This window comes from Scheffersomyces coipomensis, assembly GCF_036884675.1.
Source record: "Scheffersomyces coipomensis strain NRRL Y-17651 chromosome Unknown DFJ63scaffold_1, whole genome shotgun sequence".
NCBI classification, from domain to species: domain Eukaryota; kingdom Fungi; phylum Ascomycota; class Pichiomycetes; order Serinales; family Debaryomycetaceae; genus Scheffersomyces; species Scheffersomyces coipomensis.
This window is the reverse complement of record NW_027042892.1, coordinates 2,254,539-2,268,984: the sequence shown is the minus strand read 5'-3', so window position 1 is coordinate 2,268,984 and position 14,446 is coordinate 2,254,539. Positions and strand designations below refer to the sequence as shown.

Sequence of the window (14,446 nt, the reverse complement as noted above, 5' to 3'; positions counted from 1 at the left end):
TAAAATGATAGTGTTGTAAAAAAAATGGCAGCACAACTTTTTGTAAGAGCTGTTTGGTTAAACTGAAAATGACTGACAGACTCAAAGTCCCAAAAATGCGAAAATTCAAAAAAACAAAATTCTGTTGCAAAAATCTTTCTCAGTAACACGGAAATGCTAACGAGGAGTAATGTGTAAATGGTTATCCATCCATACAACCACATTCAATATATTATTAAGGTTAACTACAATCAAGATACTTATTAGAAAAGAATAGCTTGTGAGTTGGTTGAAACTTTCCCTAAATGGTTATAATTATAACTTTAACTATCATAACTATGGTAATTTCCCATACAATTAAACTTTTTTAGCGGGAAACAATTTAGTGACGAAGCCCATTTCACATGCTCGGTAAATTTTTTTTTGTGGGGAATCAATCAACTTTAAACTAATTCCGATGGTGGACAAAGTATAAAAACTTCCAGTTTATGACTTCAACTTAAGACAGCTGTAACATCTAAGAAGAACCTATCACTATATAACGATACTGAGATATCATGTCATCATCAACTTTGAAATCATCTTTATCGAAAGAAATAGATCCATTCATTAAACAATTAACTGTGAAAAAAGATGGTGAAAAAACTCCTCCCATAAATAGTTTAATTGCTGGTATCACTACTGATAAAGAAACATTATATCTTAATGGATATGGAACAAGAAATATTAAAACTGAAGAACCATTAGATATAGATGATAGATTTTGTTTCTTTTCTTGTTCAAAATCAATCACTGCCATGGCAGTTTTGACATTATATGAACAAGGTAAATTTGATCTTGATACCCCTGTTAAAAATTATTTACCCTTGATTGGGACCATTGGATTAATTGAACCTGATCTGGTGGATGATGATGATGGTTCATTTGTCATTCCTCCCAAGGAACCTAAAAATCCCGTCACAGCCAGACAATTATTACTTCATACAGCAGGATTTTCCTATGTTTTCCTTAATTATGATTATTTCAAATTACATACATTAAAGAATAGTCATATTAATGCTATAAATGTAACTAAAGAATATTTTTCAACGGAAAAGACTCCATTAGTTCATGAACCAGGTACAGAATGGATGTATGGTCATAATATAGATTGGTTAGGATTAGTGGTTGAAGAAATTACTGGTAAGAAATTAGGGGAATATATCGAAGAAGTTATATTTAAACCAATTGGTATGACTTCATGTACATTTCATGTTAAGGATGATTCAAATTTGATTAAATTACATATGCGTAGATCCGATAAAAGTCTTAAATTAACTCCTTTACGAGTTGAATTAGATCCTGAAATTGATATGGGAGGTCAAGGTGTATTTGGTAATGTTAGAGATTATCTTAAATTCATGAGAGTATGGTTAAATTATGGTAAATCTCCTGATACAGGAGCTCAAATATTAAAGGAAGAAACAGTTAAATTTGCTATTAAAAATCATTTACCAGATGAAGTAGAAATGGAATTCCCTGCATTATCAACTAAATTATTAGAATCTGATTCTGACTTTATTCCAGAAGGGTTTACATTAAGTGGAAACGCATATGTTAGTAATGATTTACCAACGGGTAGATCCAAAGAATCAATTTATTGGAGTGGAATGGCCAATTTATATTATTGGATTGATTTTAAGAACAAACTAGCTGGTTTTTATGCATGTCAAATCTTCCCCTTTTTAGATCCTATCTGTTATGATAATTATATCAAATTTGAAACATTAGCTTATAAATTATTAAAGAATCCAAACTCTAAGTTATAATTAGTTGTGTATATTTATTATATTTATTTATTTATTATACTTTATTTTTCGCACCCTTATTAAACTTAATCTCTGGTTAAGACAGATGTTTTGATAAGACAGATGTCTTTTCTTACCAGGACGACACCCTCCAAAAAAAAATGTGATTTAAAAAAAAAAAGAAATAAGAAATTTTAGTGTGGTGGTAATCGTTTAAATATATCTTGTCAATACAGCACCAGCTTCAGCAACAACAACATCAACATCTTCAACACCTTGTTCATCAACCTCATCATATCACATATCACGTACAGACACCTATGCCTAGCAACAATCATCTGTATCAGGCAGTGAGTTCTGCTGCTTCAGGTGGTGTACTACCTTCCTTTCCCCCTAATTATGAGGATTCAGAATCTCACCTCGCCTCTGAAGTTGGTAACAGCTCAACTCCAGCTATTGAACAATTTGAAATAGAAGATGACTATATTGAAGGTGGGATAGAGGAAACACCAAAGGGTTTCCTCAAACGAGCTTCTTTAATCACTAAAAACTTTGCCTATAATTTCAATAATAAGATTATTCATCCTGTCACACGCATAATAGATCCTATATACGAAGGGTATAAATTCCTTCAAGTTAAATATGAACAATCATTACTTAAACTTGGTAATCCATTAGTGGTCAAACGGTTATTGTATGTGTTTTTCATCATGCTGTTCATCTATTTAATGACAAAATATAATGATAATGATAGTATTAATGGTGCTAGTGGTGGAACATTTACTACTGGGAAATTTTATGATATTGATAAATTAGGACTTTCAATACGAGATTTTATTGATCCAAAATCAATGGAAGAAAATGTGGAATATTTTTCTTCTATGCCTCATTTAGCAGGTTCAATGGGGGATTTAACTTTAGCAAAATATATTGAAGCTTATATGACAAATAATGGGATGAAAGTTATAGATTTTAATGAATTACAAAGTAATTTAAATTATCCTGTTTTTAATGAAAAATCAACTTATGTTAAACTTTCAGATGATTCATTTAAAGCCACTCTTAATGAATTTTCAAATCAAAATATGGAATTTTTATCATTCAATCCAAATGCTTTAAATACAAATGAACCAATTGAAGCAACTTATATTTATGGAAATTATGGTTCAGATGATGATTTTCAAAAATTAATGGACAATCATATCAATTTAAAAGATTGTATACTATTATTAAATTATGGAGGTTCAACTCCTGAATCAAATAAAGTTAGAATCGCTCAACAATTACAAGTTAAAGCTATTATATTCATATCTCCTCAATTTGAACATGACATAAATGGTCAAAAGATAACGTATGATGATTTCATCTTAAAAGAAAATGTAGGATTAACTAGGATGAGTCCTGGTGATGTCTTAACTCCTGGTTGGTCCTCAGAAGATGGTTATGTAACTAGATTACCTTGGTTCAGATCAGATACTACTCCAAAGATACCCACTATTCCAATTTCCCATAAAGATGGTCATCAATTCTTAATTAAATTACAAGATAAAGGGTTCAAATTTGATGATGGACATTTTTCCGGTACTTCTCAAGATGATACTAATAACAGTCCAAAGATTAAATTAGAAATTCAAAATGAACAAAGACCAACTCATCAACTTTGGAATGTAGTTGGATCTATACAAGGTAGAGAACAAGCAGAAAAAGGGATTATAATAGGTGCTGCTAGAGATTCTCTTTGTTATGGAACTATCTCATCCAACACTGGATCTGCCATTTTAATTGAATTAGTTAAAGTGTTTGCATCTTTACAACGGAAATATAATTGGACCCCAGCTAGGTCCATTTATTTTGTTTCATTTGATGCTACCGAATATAATTTTGCTGGATCTGCGGAATGGATTGAAAATAGAAAAGATTATATCAAAAAGCAAGGATATGCATATATTGATCTTAGTGATGCCGTTAGTGGTGATCTATTATCCATTAAATCTCATCCATTTTTCCATAAACTTATTAAAAAGACACTTAAAAAAATCCAAACTGATGATCCAAATAATAAAGTTGATTTATATGAACTTTATAAACAACAACATAATGGTAAAGATGACATTTCTAATAATTTAATAGAACAAAAGAATTATATCCCATTCATTAATTTAGTTAATGTTCCAGCTTTAGAAATAAAATTCACCGGAAAGAAATATCCAAAGAATTCATGTTATGATAATTTTGAAAATTTTAAAGCTATGGAAATCGATCCAACCATGACAAAACATAAACATATACTTGAAATCATATCACTTTTAACTTTAGAATTAGCCGAATCTCCACTTATACCGTATGATTTCATGGGATTAGCTGATTCTATTACTAAATATCAGTCTGATTTAGAAAGATATTTCAATGATATTGTTAAAAAGATGAATAAACCAAATGTACCTCAAATGCATTATGATGCCATCACAAGAGCCAATAATGCCTTAAAGACAACCGCGAGAAGATATGAAGAATGGACCAAAAGTTGGGAACAATATATTCTTGAATCTACTGGAATTGAACCTTCATTATTAGCCATGGATAGATGGAAATGGAATGATAATATGGTTGAATTCAATCAACAATTCATTGAAAAAGATGTTAAACCAAGGCGTCCAGGATATCTCAATATGTTATTTGGAGTCCCATATGCCGCACCAGAAGTTGATGATGGTAAATATGAATGGAATACTTTCCCAAGTGTAAGAGATTATGGTTATGAAGGTGATTTTGGTAGAGCTCAACATGAAATTGATCATATATCAAGTATATTGATGAATGCAGCTGATAGGTATATCGAACTATAGAGTATAGGATATATAATTTACTTTTAGAACTAATATATATTTATTTGTAAATATTGAAAGTATTTAAGAATTTGTAGATATATTTAAATAAATTTTGCAATAATTTTGCAACAATGGGATAAAATTTTAAACATAAGAAAAATCGACTTTTCTTGATATAAACATGATTCAAAAAACGATTAACACTTCAACAAGGGTGGTAATAAATCTCTACAACTATTTATAACATCACAAGCATGTATTAGTATATAAATTATATGAATATGGTTATTAGAAGGAAAGTCCTTACCGCAATAATTAATTTTGAGACACTATTAATATTTAAAGGTGTCTTATCAGTAAACGAATCCATTTTATGACCATGAATACCAATAGTGCCGTTAAAGCTGTAATGGATATCTTAATAATCCTAAACATGTTAATTGCATCAACACCATATGAGATACCATACGCATAATATAAGGTGATCCCTGTGAGAAATAGTTGTCTTGCAACAGATATTATAAGTTGTGCACGATCCACAAAAGGTCTAACATAATCATTTTCAAGCCGATGACAAGCATGATATGCATCTAGGACTGGACTTTACCTGGCACGTAAGATACACAGATACCAAAAGCTCCCCAAGCAGCGACCTGTTTCTCCCACCGTACGTTATATGGACCATATGGCTCTTTACTTTTACTCACCTGTCTATCATTATCATACAATTTTTCAACTTGTGTGGCACTTGACACAAATGTCAAAAGACTAATAATGACTATTATCAACATTATGAACTTCGAACAGCTTTGTTGAACCATTATGTTGAGTCGTTGGACATGAAATGTATTGACAAACCTTATATTTCAGATATTCAAACCACACGAAAAATCCATACCGCAATAGTTAATTTGGGGGCAAATAGACACATTATGATAAAGTGAAAAATTTTCTTGTCAGCGAAAACCTCCCGGTGGCCAAGCTGGCTAAGGCGCGAGACTGTAATGAGTTCTCCTCGAAGAAATCTTGAGATCGGGTGTTCGACTCACCCCCGGGAGATTCGCTATTTTTTTTTTGATTCTCATTTACCCTGTATATTTAATTATTAAGCTCACGTTATAGATACTACTACAATACTGATTAATGGAATAGATGTTTTATTCATTACCCTATGTATACAATTATTGACTTGCTATACCTACTAAATCTTCAAGATAATAATCTCTTGAACGACCAGACTTATCAAGATGACGGACAGCATTAGCTAAATTTGATAAATATTCTAAATTTGGCCCACTTGGTCCTTGGGAATGTTTTATAACTTTGCCTGTATCTTCAATGGCTTCTGGACCTATGAATGATTCATTATCAATAGTACCGATATATATCATTGATTCTATAAAGTAATCACCTGTTTTGGGATCAGTTGAAGTATGTTGAAGTACATCATTTGTTTCTTGGGATTCATGATCAACATTAATGATATGAAATGGTACTTTATGAGTTGAATAACCATCTTGTTCACGAACATCAAGGTATTCTTTCATTTCTTGAACATGTTCGGGAGAAATATAATATGCCACACCCCATACTCTTAAATCATCTATATCTAATTGATTCACTTTATGCGTTATATCTTTGATTTCTAAACTTTGGGATTCATCATTATCTAATAATTCTGATTCATGATGAGTACCATTTAACTCATATAAATGAATATCATTATGGAATTTAGGATTTGATTTTAAATCATCTAGTGATACTAATGTTACTACTCTACCAGGTGATTCTGGTGTACCTCTATGATCTGAAGAACTTTGCCAAAATCTTCGTATATACCCTTTTAAATAACCTGATACTTTGAATGAATAAAGTGGGGGTGGTTTAAATATTAAGGAACCATACCCTATCACCCAAATACCTTGTGGTTTCTCTATTATACTGGTTGTCATTATGGTTATGTTGATGTAAAGGAACTATGGTTGTTTATGAGTAATTACAAATGATTTATAAAAAGCCATAGTTTTTCTCAATTTTTCATCATGACGTAAATGTCGATCAGAATTAATTGGTAGCGACAGATCAAAATTTAAAAAAGAGTCTAATGATAATTATATATTTACAGAGCTATATAACTTATAAATAACTAACTTTAAATGCCATTTTGATAGTTTCAAGTAACTTATCCTTTATTTTGATTTGCCTCAAGTTAATGAATCGATTAATTATGAATAAGAGTACCACAATCACTAATATTATAGGTGAATTCTCTTTGAAATAATTCTTAGTTAATTTATAACTATAAAATAACTTTTCCTTTAATTGATTTAATCTATTGACATCGGTATCTTTATTAAGACCAACTTTTTGTTTATCTGATGATGATGAAGAAGCTGATATAGGAGTGGCATATTCCTTTTGAATATCTTTAATTGATTTATATTGAAGATTTTGTTGTTTCTCTAATTCCTTAGCTTTCTGTAATTCTCGTTTTTGATACTCTTGTTCTCTCTTCTTTCGTTCTTCTTCCTTTTGCTTTTGTTGTTCAACAATCTGTAATTTATTCTGTTCAATCTTATTCAAGTTATCCAATTGATTTTTAACATCGCTAGCGTAAATAGCATCAGATTCAATTATAAATCTAGCATCATCAAAATTATCAAAAGTAGGTAATACTTCAAACACATATAAATCAATAAATCGTTTCACATACTTTGAATTTGAATTATTAACAATTAAACTTGAATAAATTGATTTAACCCTATTTAAAAATGAATCATCATTACCAATCAATACTTTTTTATTAGTGATCAACACCAATATATAATTATACAAGATATCCAAAGGGATATTAATCTCAGATCCACCGAATGCTTGGGTTAATTTATTCAAAAATGTGTCTTGAATGAATACATTCACAAGTCTATGATTGTCAATTTGAGATAATTTAAATGGTAAAGTTTGACCAGAGATAGTTAAACTAACTAAGGTTAAATATAAATTAATGATCTTTTTGAAAAGTACTTCTGATATGAATCCCTTACTGAACTCGTTAAAGCTCAGGTCATATAATTCATTGATTAATCGATATGATTTTTCAAAATTCTTATTGATGAATTGTTTATACGCCAATTTATATTTCTCTTCAAGTAAATGATTCGATGAAAATGAGGCAGATGAAAATGATAATGATTGATCCATGATTACTTGATTGATTAACACTTCTTCTTATGACCACTGTATTCTATAAACTGGTTGGGAAGATATGGGGAGGAATAATGTTCTAAATCTAGCTGGTTAAAAACGGCAAGTGGTTAATTTTTCTGTGAGTCGTAGAAAAAATTATGTGGGGGTGAACTTACGAGAGGTCACTAGCCTGGAAAAAAATTTGGGTGGTGATACCTCGGGACATGGAAAATTAATTTTATAATGACTGCAAAATTACTTAAATGTACAAGGTTTTCATACTTGAGCAAATTTTGTTTAGTAACTCTACAAGTTGTGTTTTATCCGACTGAAATGTTTTAGATAGGCAGCTCTTGTCAGAGTAAAGTGAAGTGGCGTCAATTAAAGTGAAGTGAAGTCTCGATTACTTTAATTGACATTGACTCACTTCCCCAACTCTCATTCATATAAATACATGTAGGAATTATCTGATATGTGTTGTTTAGACTCTTATTTCTCATTCATAGAATGTGTGAAAGCGTTACTAAACAAGAATTGAAATAGAGTCGTATGTAATTTGGTGCATTTGTCATTTTTGCATCACATTCAGCATTTACAAACGTTGGTGTTAAGTTATCAATCGTAGGAATGATTAGATCGGCTGCAGAAGTATTCAAACATTAAAGAACGCAAATCAAAATATAAGATGGGGATATTATTTTATATATTAATGATAACTAACACTTTGGTTATATAAATAGGATAAATAGGATAAATAAATAAATAAATAGGAAATAAATACGTTATTAAAGAAAGCACATTCTATTAATCTTCTTCATCATCTTCATGACGATGAGTAGTTGGAAGTTTACCAAGAGCAGCCAATCTTCTTCTTCTTTCAACTTCAGTTTCTTGAAGTATTTCATCATCATCGTCGTCATCGATATCACTAGCTTCAGAATCTTGAGATAAATCTTCATCTTCATCTTCTTCATCGTCTTCATCAAGTGATGGTTCTCTCTTTCTATTAATAGCTAAATATTCACCAGCAGCACTAGGTTTAGACTTAGGTTTAGCTGTAACCGAACTATCCTTAATTTGATGATCATCACCACTAACATGTATGGTTGGAACACCAACACCAGTGGATGAAGATTCTTGAGCAACTGAACCATCTTTATTCTTAAATCCAACATATTTCAAAGCTCTACCAACTATAGAACCTGATCTACCTCTTGGTTGTTGATTTGCCATAGTTGAATCTCCTCTCACACTATTTTCTTCCTTCATACTTTGGGTTAATCTATTACGAGTACGATGATTAACTTTATATCTTCTAATCACTTCACCTTCCATATTTTCTATAATGATTAAATTATCAATTTGATAAACATTAACTTTATGTTTTGGATCATCCTTTTTATAAAGCAGCTTCTTCTTACCAGTTAATGTTTTTGATAAAGTTCTATCAATTGATTTTTCATTTTCTGATCTTGAAATGGATGATGACGATGAAGATGATCCTTCTCTAGCATCAATTTCATCATCTATAGCAGCCACATTTTCATCGGATGAGAAGGAATATTGAGACATATGACGACGAAGTGAAGCTTCAGAATGAATACTAGCTTCATCAGGTGAAGGACTAGCACTAGAACCTCTTCTTCTACTTCTTGGTGATGCATCACGACTATTGGTTTTAAAAGTATCAACAATTTCACCATGTTGATCTTCAATTATATAAGTATTACCATCTTGAACCACTGTAGTTGGTATTGATTCTTCTTGATTTTTACTAGAGAATTTTTCCCCAAATTCTTGTAAACCAGAAGTTTTATTAGGTATTTTTAAGGTTTGAGATGTTGTACCTGATGATAAAGAATCTTCTCCACCACTTTGTTTTATTGGACTTGAATTTGGTGATTCTTGTGGAGTGGTAGTGACAGTTGCTGGTTTTTGTTGACCTAATTGTAAAACTTCAGTTTGAGGTCTTTGTCTTTCATTAGTTGGATCAGTTTGATCTTGAGTTGTAACTCTTGAAAGGGATTTTCTAATTTTTGATCCTGGTCCATTACCAGTTCTTCTTTTTCTTCTTTCTAATTTCTTCTTTCTTGTTGCTCCTCCTGCAGGTCTAACTTTTATACCTGAAGTTTCAACAGTATTAGTTCGTTGAATTGGTGCATCAGTATCAATTCTACTTAATGATATTGATTCATTCTTTTCTAAATCTGCCAATTTAAGTCTATCATTTAATCTATCAAACCATGAACCAGCATTATTATCTTCATTATTTTCAGTAATAGTAAATGATAAAGTAATGGCCATTTTATTTAATCTTCTTCCTAATGTTAATACTGCCACTGATGAACCATGAACCACAATAGATGTTATAACAATAAAACAAACCAATGGCCAAATCGTAACTAATAATTGATAATGAGGATGATCAGGATTAGGTAATTCTGCTAAGGGAGTTTCTTCAGTAGTATAAAAAGATTCTAAATCTTTTCTGGCTAAAATTGCTGCAAAGATAGCACCCACACCAATAGGACCAAAATGACCACAAAATAAAGCATCATTCCAAGTTTTAACATCAGGGGTTATAGGTTTTAACAATACTACTGCCGGAACTCTTCTTAAAAAGATTATAACAATGGCTAAAATAATTAATCTCCAAACATCTAAACCTAAAGAATGATCATTAAATTGAGGCCAAGGAATAATAGCACCAAGATAAACAAAAAAGGCTAAATTTAATAATAAATCAATAACGGTAGAAACATGAGATTCTTCAGTCTTTTTAGAAAATTCACCATTCCAACCAAATGCGGTACCAGCTGCAAATGAAACTAATAAATCATCAACTCCTAGCATTGATCCAATACCAGCAGAATTAAATGCTAAAAAGATAAAAATGGCAAGAAATGATTCTCTATCGATTAAATTTCTATTTTCAGCAAATTTAACTAATTTTCTTAATACATAACCGATTACTGCCCCTAATATACAACCAAATATACATTCCCATAAAATAGTTAAAAGAAACCAATCTTTTAAAATTGTACCTGGTTTACCAGGATGTAAAACCAAATTTAAGGAAAGGAAAATAAAGGGGAAGGCCATACCATCATTACAACCTGATTCAGCTGATAATAAATTTCTTAAATGACCTGGAACTCTTTCAGCAAATTTCCCCTTACCAACAACAGCAGCTGCTAAAACAGGATCAGTTGCTGTTACACAAGCACTTACTAAAAGGGCATCACTAAAATTGAAATGAGGAATTAAAATCCAAATGAATAAACCGACAATTAACCAACCACAAGTCATAACTGGTAATAAAAAGATAAATACTGATAACCAATGTTTTTTCATATATTTTTTAGGTAATTCGACTGCCACAGCGACAATTTGAATACATAATACAATACGACAAATTTCAAGGGTGATATAATCAGTGTTACCCCAAGTTACAGGATCAAACCATCCTAAACAATGAGGCCCTAGAATTAAACCGGCAATGGTTGCCACGGTTGCTTCACCGATATATAATCTTTCTTTAACAAATAATGATACTAATGAGAATAGAGTACTAAATATTCCTACACAAGCGTAAGCTATATGAGGAGTTTGTAGATCTAGTTGACTCCATACCATTGTTTATGTGAGTATTGTGAGAAGTATGCTGATGATGTGATATGACTAAAGGAATGCTAAAGATATTATGATTTATGATGAACTATGATTTTGTTTATTTAAATCAAAGTTTAAAAAAGGGTAAGTTCACAATGGTATCTTTTTATAGAGATAGCATGAACACAAGAATTGAATATGACTGAATTATGAAAACAAGCTAAAGATTGAACTTTAAGAAACTATAACAAGAAGAAGAAGAAGGAAGGAAGGAAGATTGAAGATGAATCAATTTATGAAAATTGGTTGTATTTTAAAAAATAGTAAGGGTCCTGTATATAACCCAATTAAATGATGGTGTTTAATAATTTGGGGAAAGAGGGAAAATGATAAGGGAAAATTAGCGTATCTTATCTATTAACGATTAGCGATTAAGTATCTACTATTACATATAATGAATATGATATAGATTGAAATGGTTGTTACCTGAACAGCCATTGAAACAAATGGCTAGACCAAATCAAATAACTAATTCATCCATCCGTCTACTTAGATGCCAAGTTCACTTCTTCTTCTTCTTCTTCTTCTTCTTCCCGTTGGGCTCTACCGTAATTTAAAATTTCTTGTTAAACTTTCTTGGCGACTTGCTTTTTAAACGAAGAAGTAATTGTTTCAACTTAAACTTTTAAAACTTTGGTGAAGTCTTGAAGGTGACACTTTTCTTGGACTTAACGTGTTGTGTATCTTTTATATAATTCAATAGGTTTCAATTACAGATTTACTATACATTCCTCTTATACATTCATGGTAAGAGTAACCGTTCCATACTTAACGCGATCGCACTTTGAAGACATTATGCTTTTGACAAGTCGTATCAATTTGTTCTATCATCATAAGTAATGAACATTCTAAATACATTACCATATCATTGTTACTCTATACAAAGCCTCCTTTTATAACAATAAGAACAAATATGTAAGTTTATAGTATATTTTATAAGAGGAGATATGGTAGCGGATGAGACCAAACCAAAACACCACGACATTATATGTCACCACAATACGACATATATCCCAACCATGCCGCAAACACGACATTTTATTCTGACGCGATTAGACAGAGTTAGTTAATTAAAGTTAGGCAGCCAAACTTGATCTATAATCCTTTAAAACTCTCTATTATCAATCAAAATCATAAGTTGTATGTATGTCTCAACTATTCGTAGCGAGTAGTCAAGAACAAGGTAGTCAAGACCATATCGAGGACGAAGACAGACTATATCAAGATCCAACCAGTCCCACCATACCGAATGATAACAATATAGCTTTAAATAATCATCATCGTGATTTATCATCACAATTGAATGATCTTGATCATAATAATACTCAATCATCATTCATCAATCCTAGAAGTCATACTTTTAAAGCATCAACCACTCAAATATCTCATTTAGCAGAGGTACTATCATCAATCACCACCATCAATTCTCAAGCTTTATTAATCATAAGTCCAAAGGGTATAACGATTTATACTGAATATAATCATGTATGTAATGTTCAATTGAATATTGATCCGACTTTATTCACTCAATATAATTTCGTCATTAATGATAATTTGAATAATGATGATGAAGATGACGAAAGTTCTGAAAATCCTGATTTAAGATTAGGAGTTGATATTAATCTTATTAGTGATTCATTTAATTCAGTTGCATCTTCATTAATAAAACCAAAATCATTTAATAAATCAGGTACTTCGAATTATAACAATGTTCAATTTGATCATAATCAAAATAATAATAGTGGGAATAGCCTCAATAACATTCCTCTTGCTGAAAATGTAACTTGTTATATCACATATAATGGACATGGTGAACCATTAATTATTGAATTTGAAGATAATGTTATGAGTGAAAAATTGGAATTTTTAACCTTTCAATTAGATATCACTTATCCTTATGATTTTATAAATAATGATAGTCAATCCCAAGATGATATTGATCAAGATTATAGATCGGATTTCTTAGTTATAAATCATAATGAATTACAATTTGAATTGATGTTGAAGAGTGATGTGTTTAGTAATCTTCTTCAAGACTTACAACAGATCAATACGGTCGATTTATACATTCATATATCGAATGAAATCAAAACATTAGGTAATAATAATAATAACCATGCACATAAACGAATTAAATTCGTAGAGAATCAATTGAATTTCATTTCAAAGGGTCCGATAGGACATCTGAAACTTATGTTCCCCAATGAACGGACTATCCTTGAACAATTGAAAATATATGATCATGAAGAACATGGTAATAAATCAAGTTTAAAACTTATAAATTCATCCATTCTATCCTGTTATAATTTCAATAATTTCATTAAAATCTTGAGAGCAAGTAAATTATCGACAAAATGTAAGATCAATAAGGATTTAAATGGGATCTTATCAATTCAATTCTTATGTAAGAATAATAATCTATTCAATTATGTAGGGACATTGATTACATTTAATCTTTTAGAATCAACCAGTTTAATCCAAGATGATAATGTCGATATACCAAAGAGTAAGAAGAATGATTCCAGAAATCTTTTACATAATATTTTTGATGATGAAAGTTATGATTTTATTAAACGGTATAATGATGTGAATAAACATAAACAAGATCAACAAATGGTATCACAAGCGGTGATTCAAGAGTATGAGGTTTTAGGTGGAGGGTTTGAAGTTGAACAAGATGATGAATCAGATGAACAACAACCTCAACGTGATATTGATAGACCACCTCCCTTATCATATGCTTCATTTAGAAATACTTCATCTTCAACAAATACCACCTCTGCATCAGATTCTACTTCCAAACCATCTAATTTCCAAGTTAACGATACTATTCATGAGAATTCTATCCTTGAACCAACTAATAATAGACCTGTTAGTAAACCTGCTAGTAGAAAGAAATCATCTTCCAAACGTAAGAAACAGAAAGAAGATGACGACGACGATGAAGAGATTCAAACTGTTGGTGGAGCAGTTGAAATTCCCTTATTTTTATGA

At 30.8% G+C, this 14,446-nt stretch overlaps 7 protein-coding genes and 1 non-coding gene across 8 annotated transcripts; 4 read left to right on the top strand and 4 right to left on the bottom strand. All coding sequences in view use genetic code 12, as the record gives it.

Annotated features, from left to right (window-relative positions):
• The first annotated feature begins 370 nt into the window (after positions 1-370).
• On the top strand, positions 371-1,937 carry DFJ63DRAFT_35690 (uncharacterized protein). Its single transcript, XM_064908798.1, has one exon. It carries the CDS (start codon positions 537-539, stop codon positions 1,785-1,787), a length of 1,251 nt encoding a protein of 416 aa, XP_064765162.1. The 5' UTR covers positions 371-536; the 3' UTR covers positions 1,788-1,937.
• Positions 1,937-4,671, top strand: DFJ63DRAFT_35847 (putative zinc metalloprotease). The gene has a single exon (XM_064908800.1). The coding sequence runs from the start codon at positions 2,087-2,089 to the stop codon at positions 4,610-4,612; it is 2,526 nt and encodes an 841-aa protein (XP_064765161.1). The 5' UTR covers positions 1,937-2,086; the 3' UTR covers positions 4,613-4,671.
• Positions 4,672-4,684: 13 nt separating this feature from the next.
• On the bottom strand, positions 4,685-5,716 carry DFJ63DRAFT_317061 (uncharacterized protein). Its single transcript, XM_064906769.1, has one exon. The coding sequence runs from the start codon at positions 5,413-5,415 to the stop codon at positions 5,185-5,187; it is 231 nt and encodes a 76-aa protein (XP_064765160.1). The 5' UTR covers positions 5,416-5,716; the 3' UTR covers positions 4,685-5,184.
• On the bottom strand, positions 5,548-6,683 carry DFJ63DRAFT_317060 (gamma-glutamylcyclotransferase). The gene has a single exon (XM_064906768.1). The coding sequence runs from the start codon at positions 6,544-6,546 to the stop codon at positions 5,776-5,778; it is 771 nt and encodes a 256-aa protein (XP_064765159.1). The 5' UTR covers positions 6,547-6,683; the 3' UTR covers positions 5,548-5,775.
• On the top strand, positions 5,562-5,653 carry DFJ63DRAFT_t20. The gene has a single exon. It is a non-coding gene; the product is annotated as a tRNA-Tyr (tRNA).
• A 47-nt stretch (positions 6,684-6,730) lies between the features above and the next one.
• Positions 6,731-7,795, bottom strand: DFJ63DRAFT_310966 (uncharacterized protein; the record flags this gene model as incomplete). The annotated part of the gene is made up of 1 exon (XM_064905673.1): positions 6,731-7,795. One exon carries the CDS (start codon positions 7,793-7,795, stop codon positions 6,731-6,733), a length of 1,065 nt encoding a protein of 354 aa, XP_064765158.1.
• A 789-nt stretch (positions 7,796-8,584) lies between these two features.
• Positions 8,585-11,416, bottom strand: CNH1 (Cnh1p; the record flags this gene model as incomplete). Its single annotated transcript, XM_064907831.1, has 1 exon — positions 8,585-11,416. The coding sequence occupies one exon, from the start codon at positions 11,414-11,416 to the stop codon at positions 8,585-8,587; it is 2,832 nt and encodes a 943-aa protein (XP_064765157.1).
• A 1,182-nt stretch (positions 11,417-12,598) lies between these two features.
• On the top strand, positions 12,599-14,446 carry DFJ63DRAFT_333284 (uncharacterized protein; the record flags this gene model as incomplete). Its single annotated transcript, XM_064907830.1, has 1 exon — positions 12,599-14,446. One exon carries the CDS (start codon positions 12,599-12,601, stop codon positions 14,444-14,446), a length of 1,848 nt encoding a protein of 615 aa, XP_064765156.1.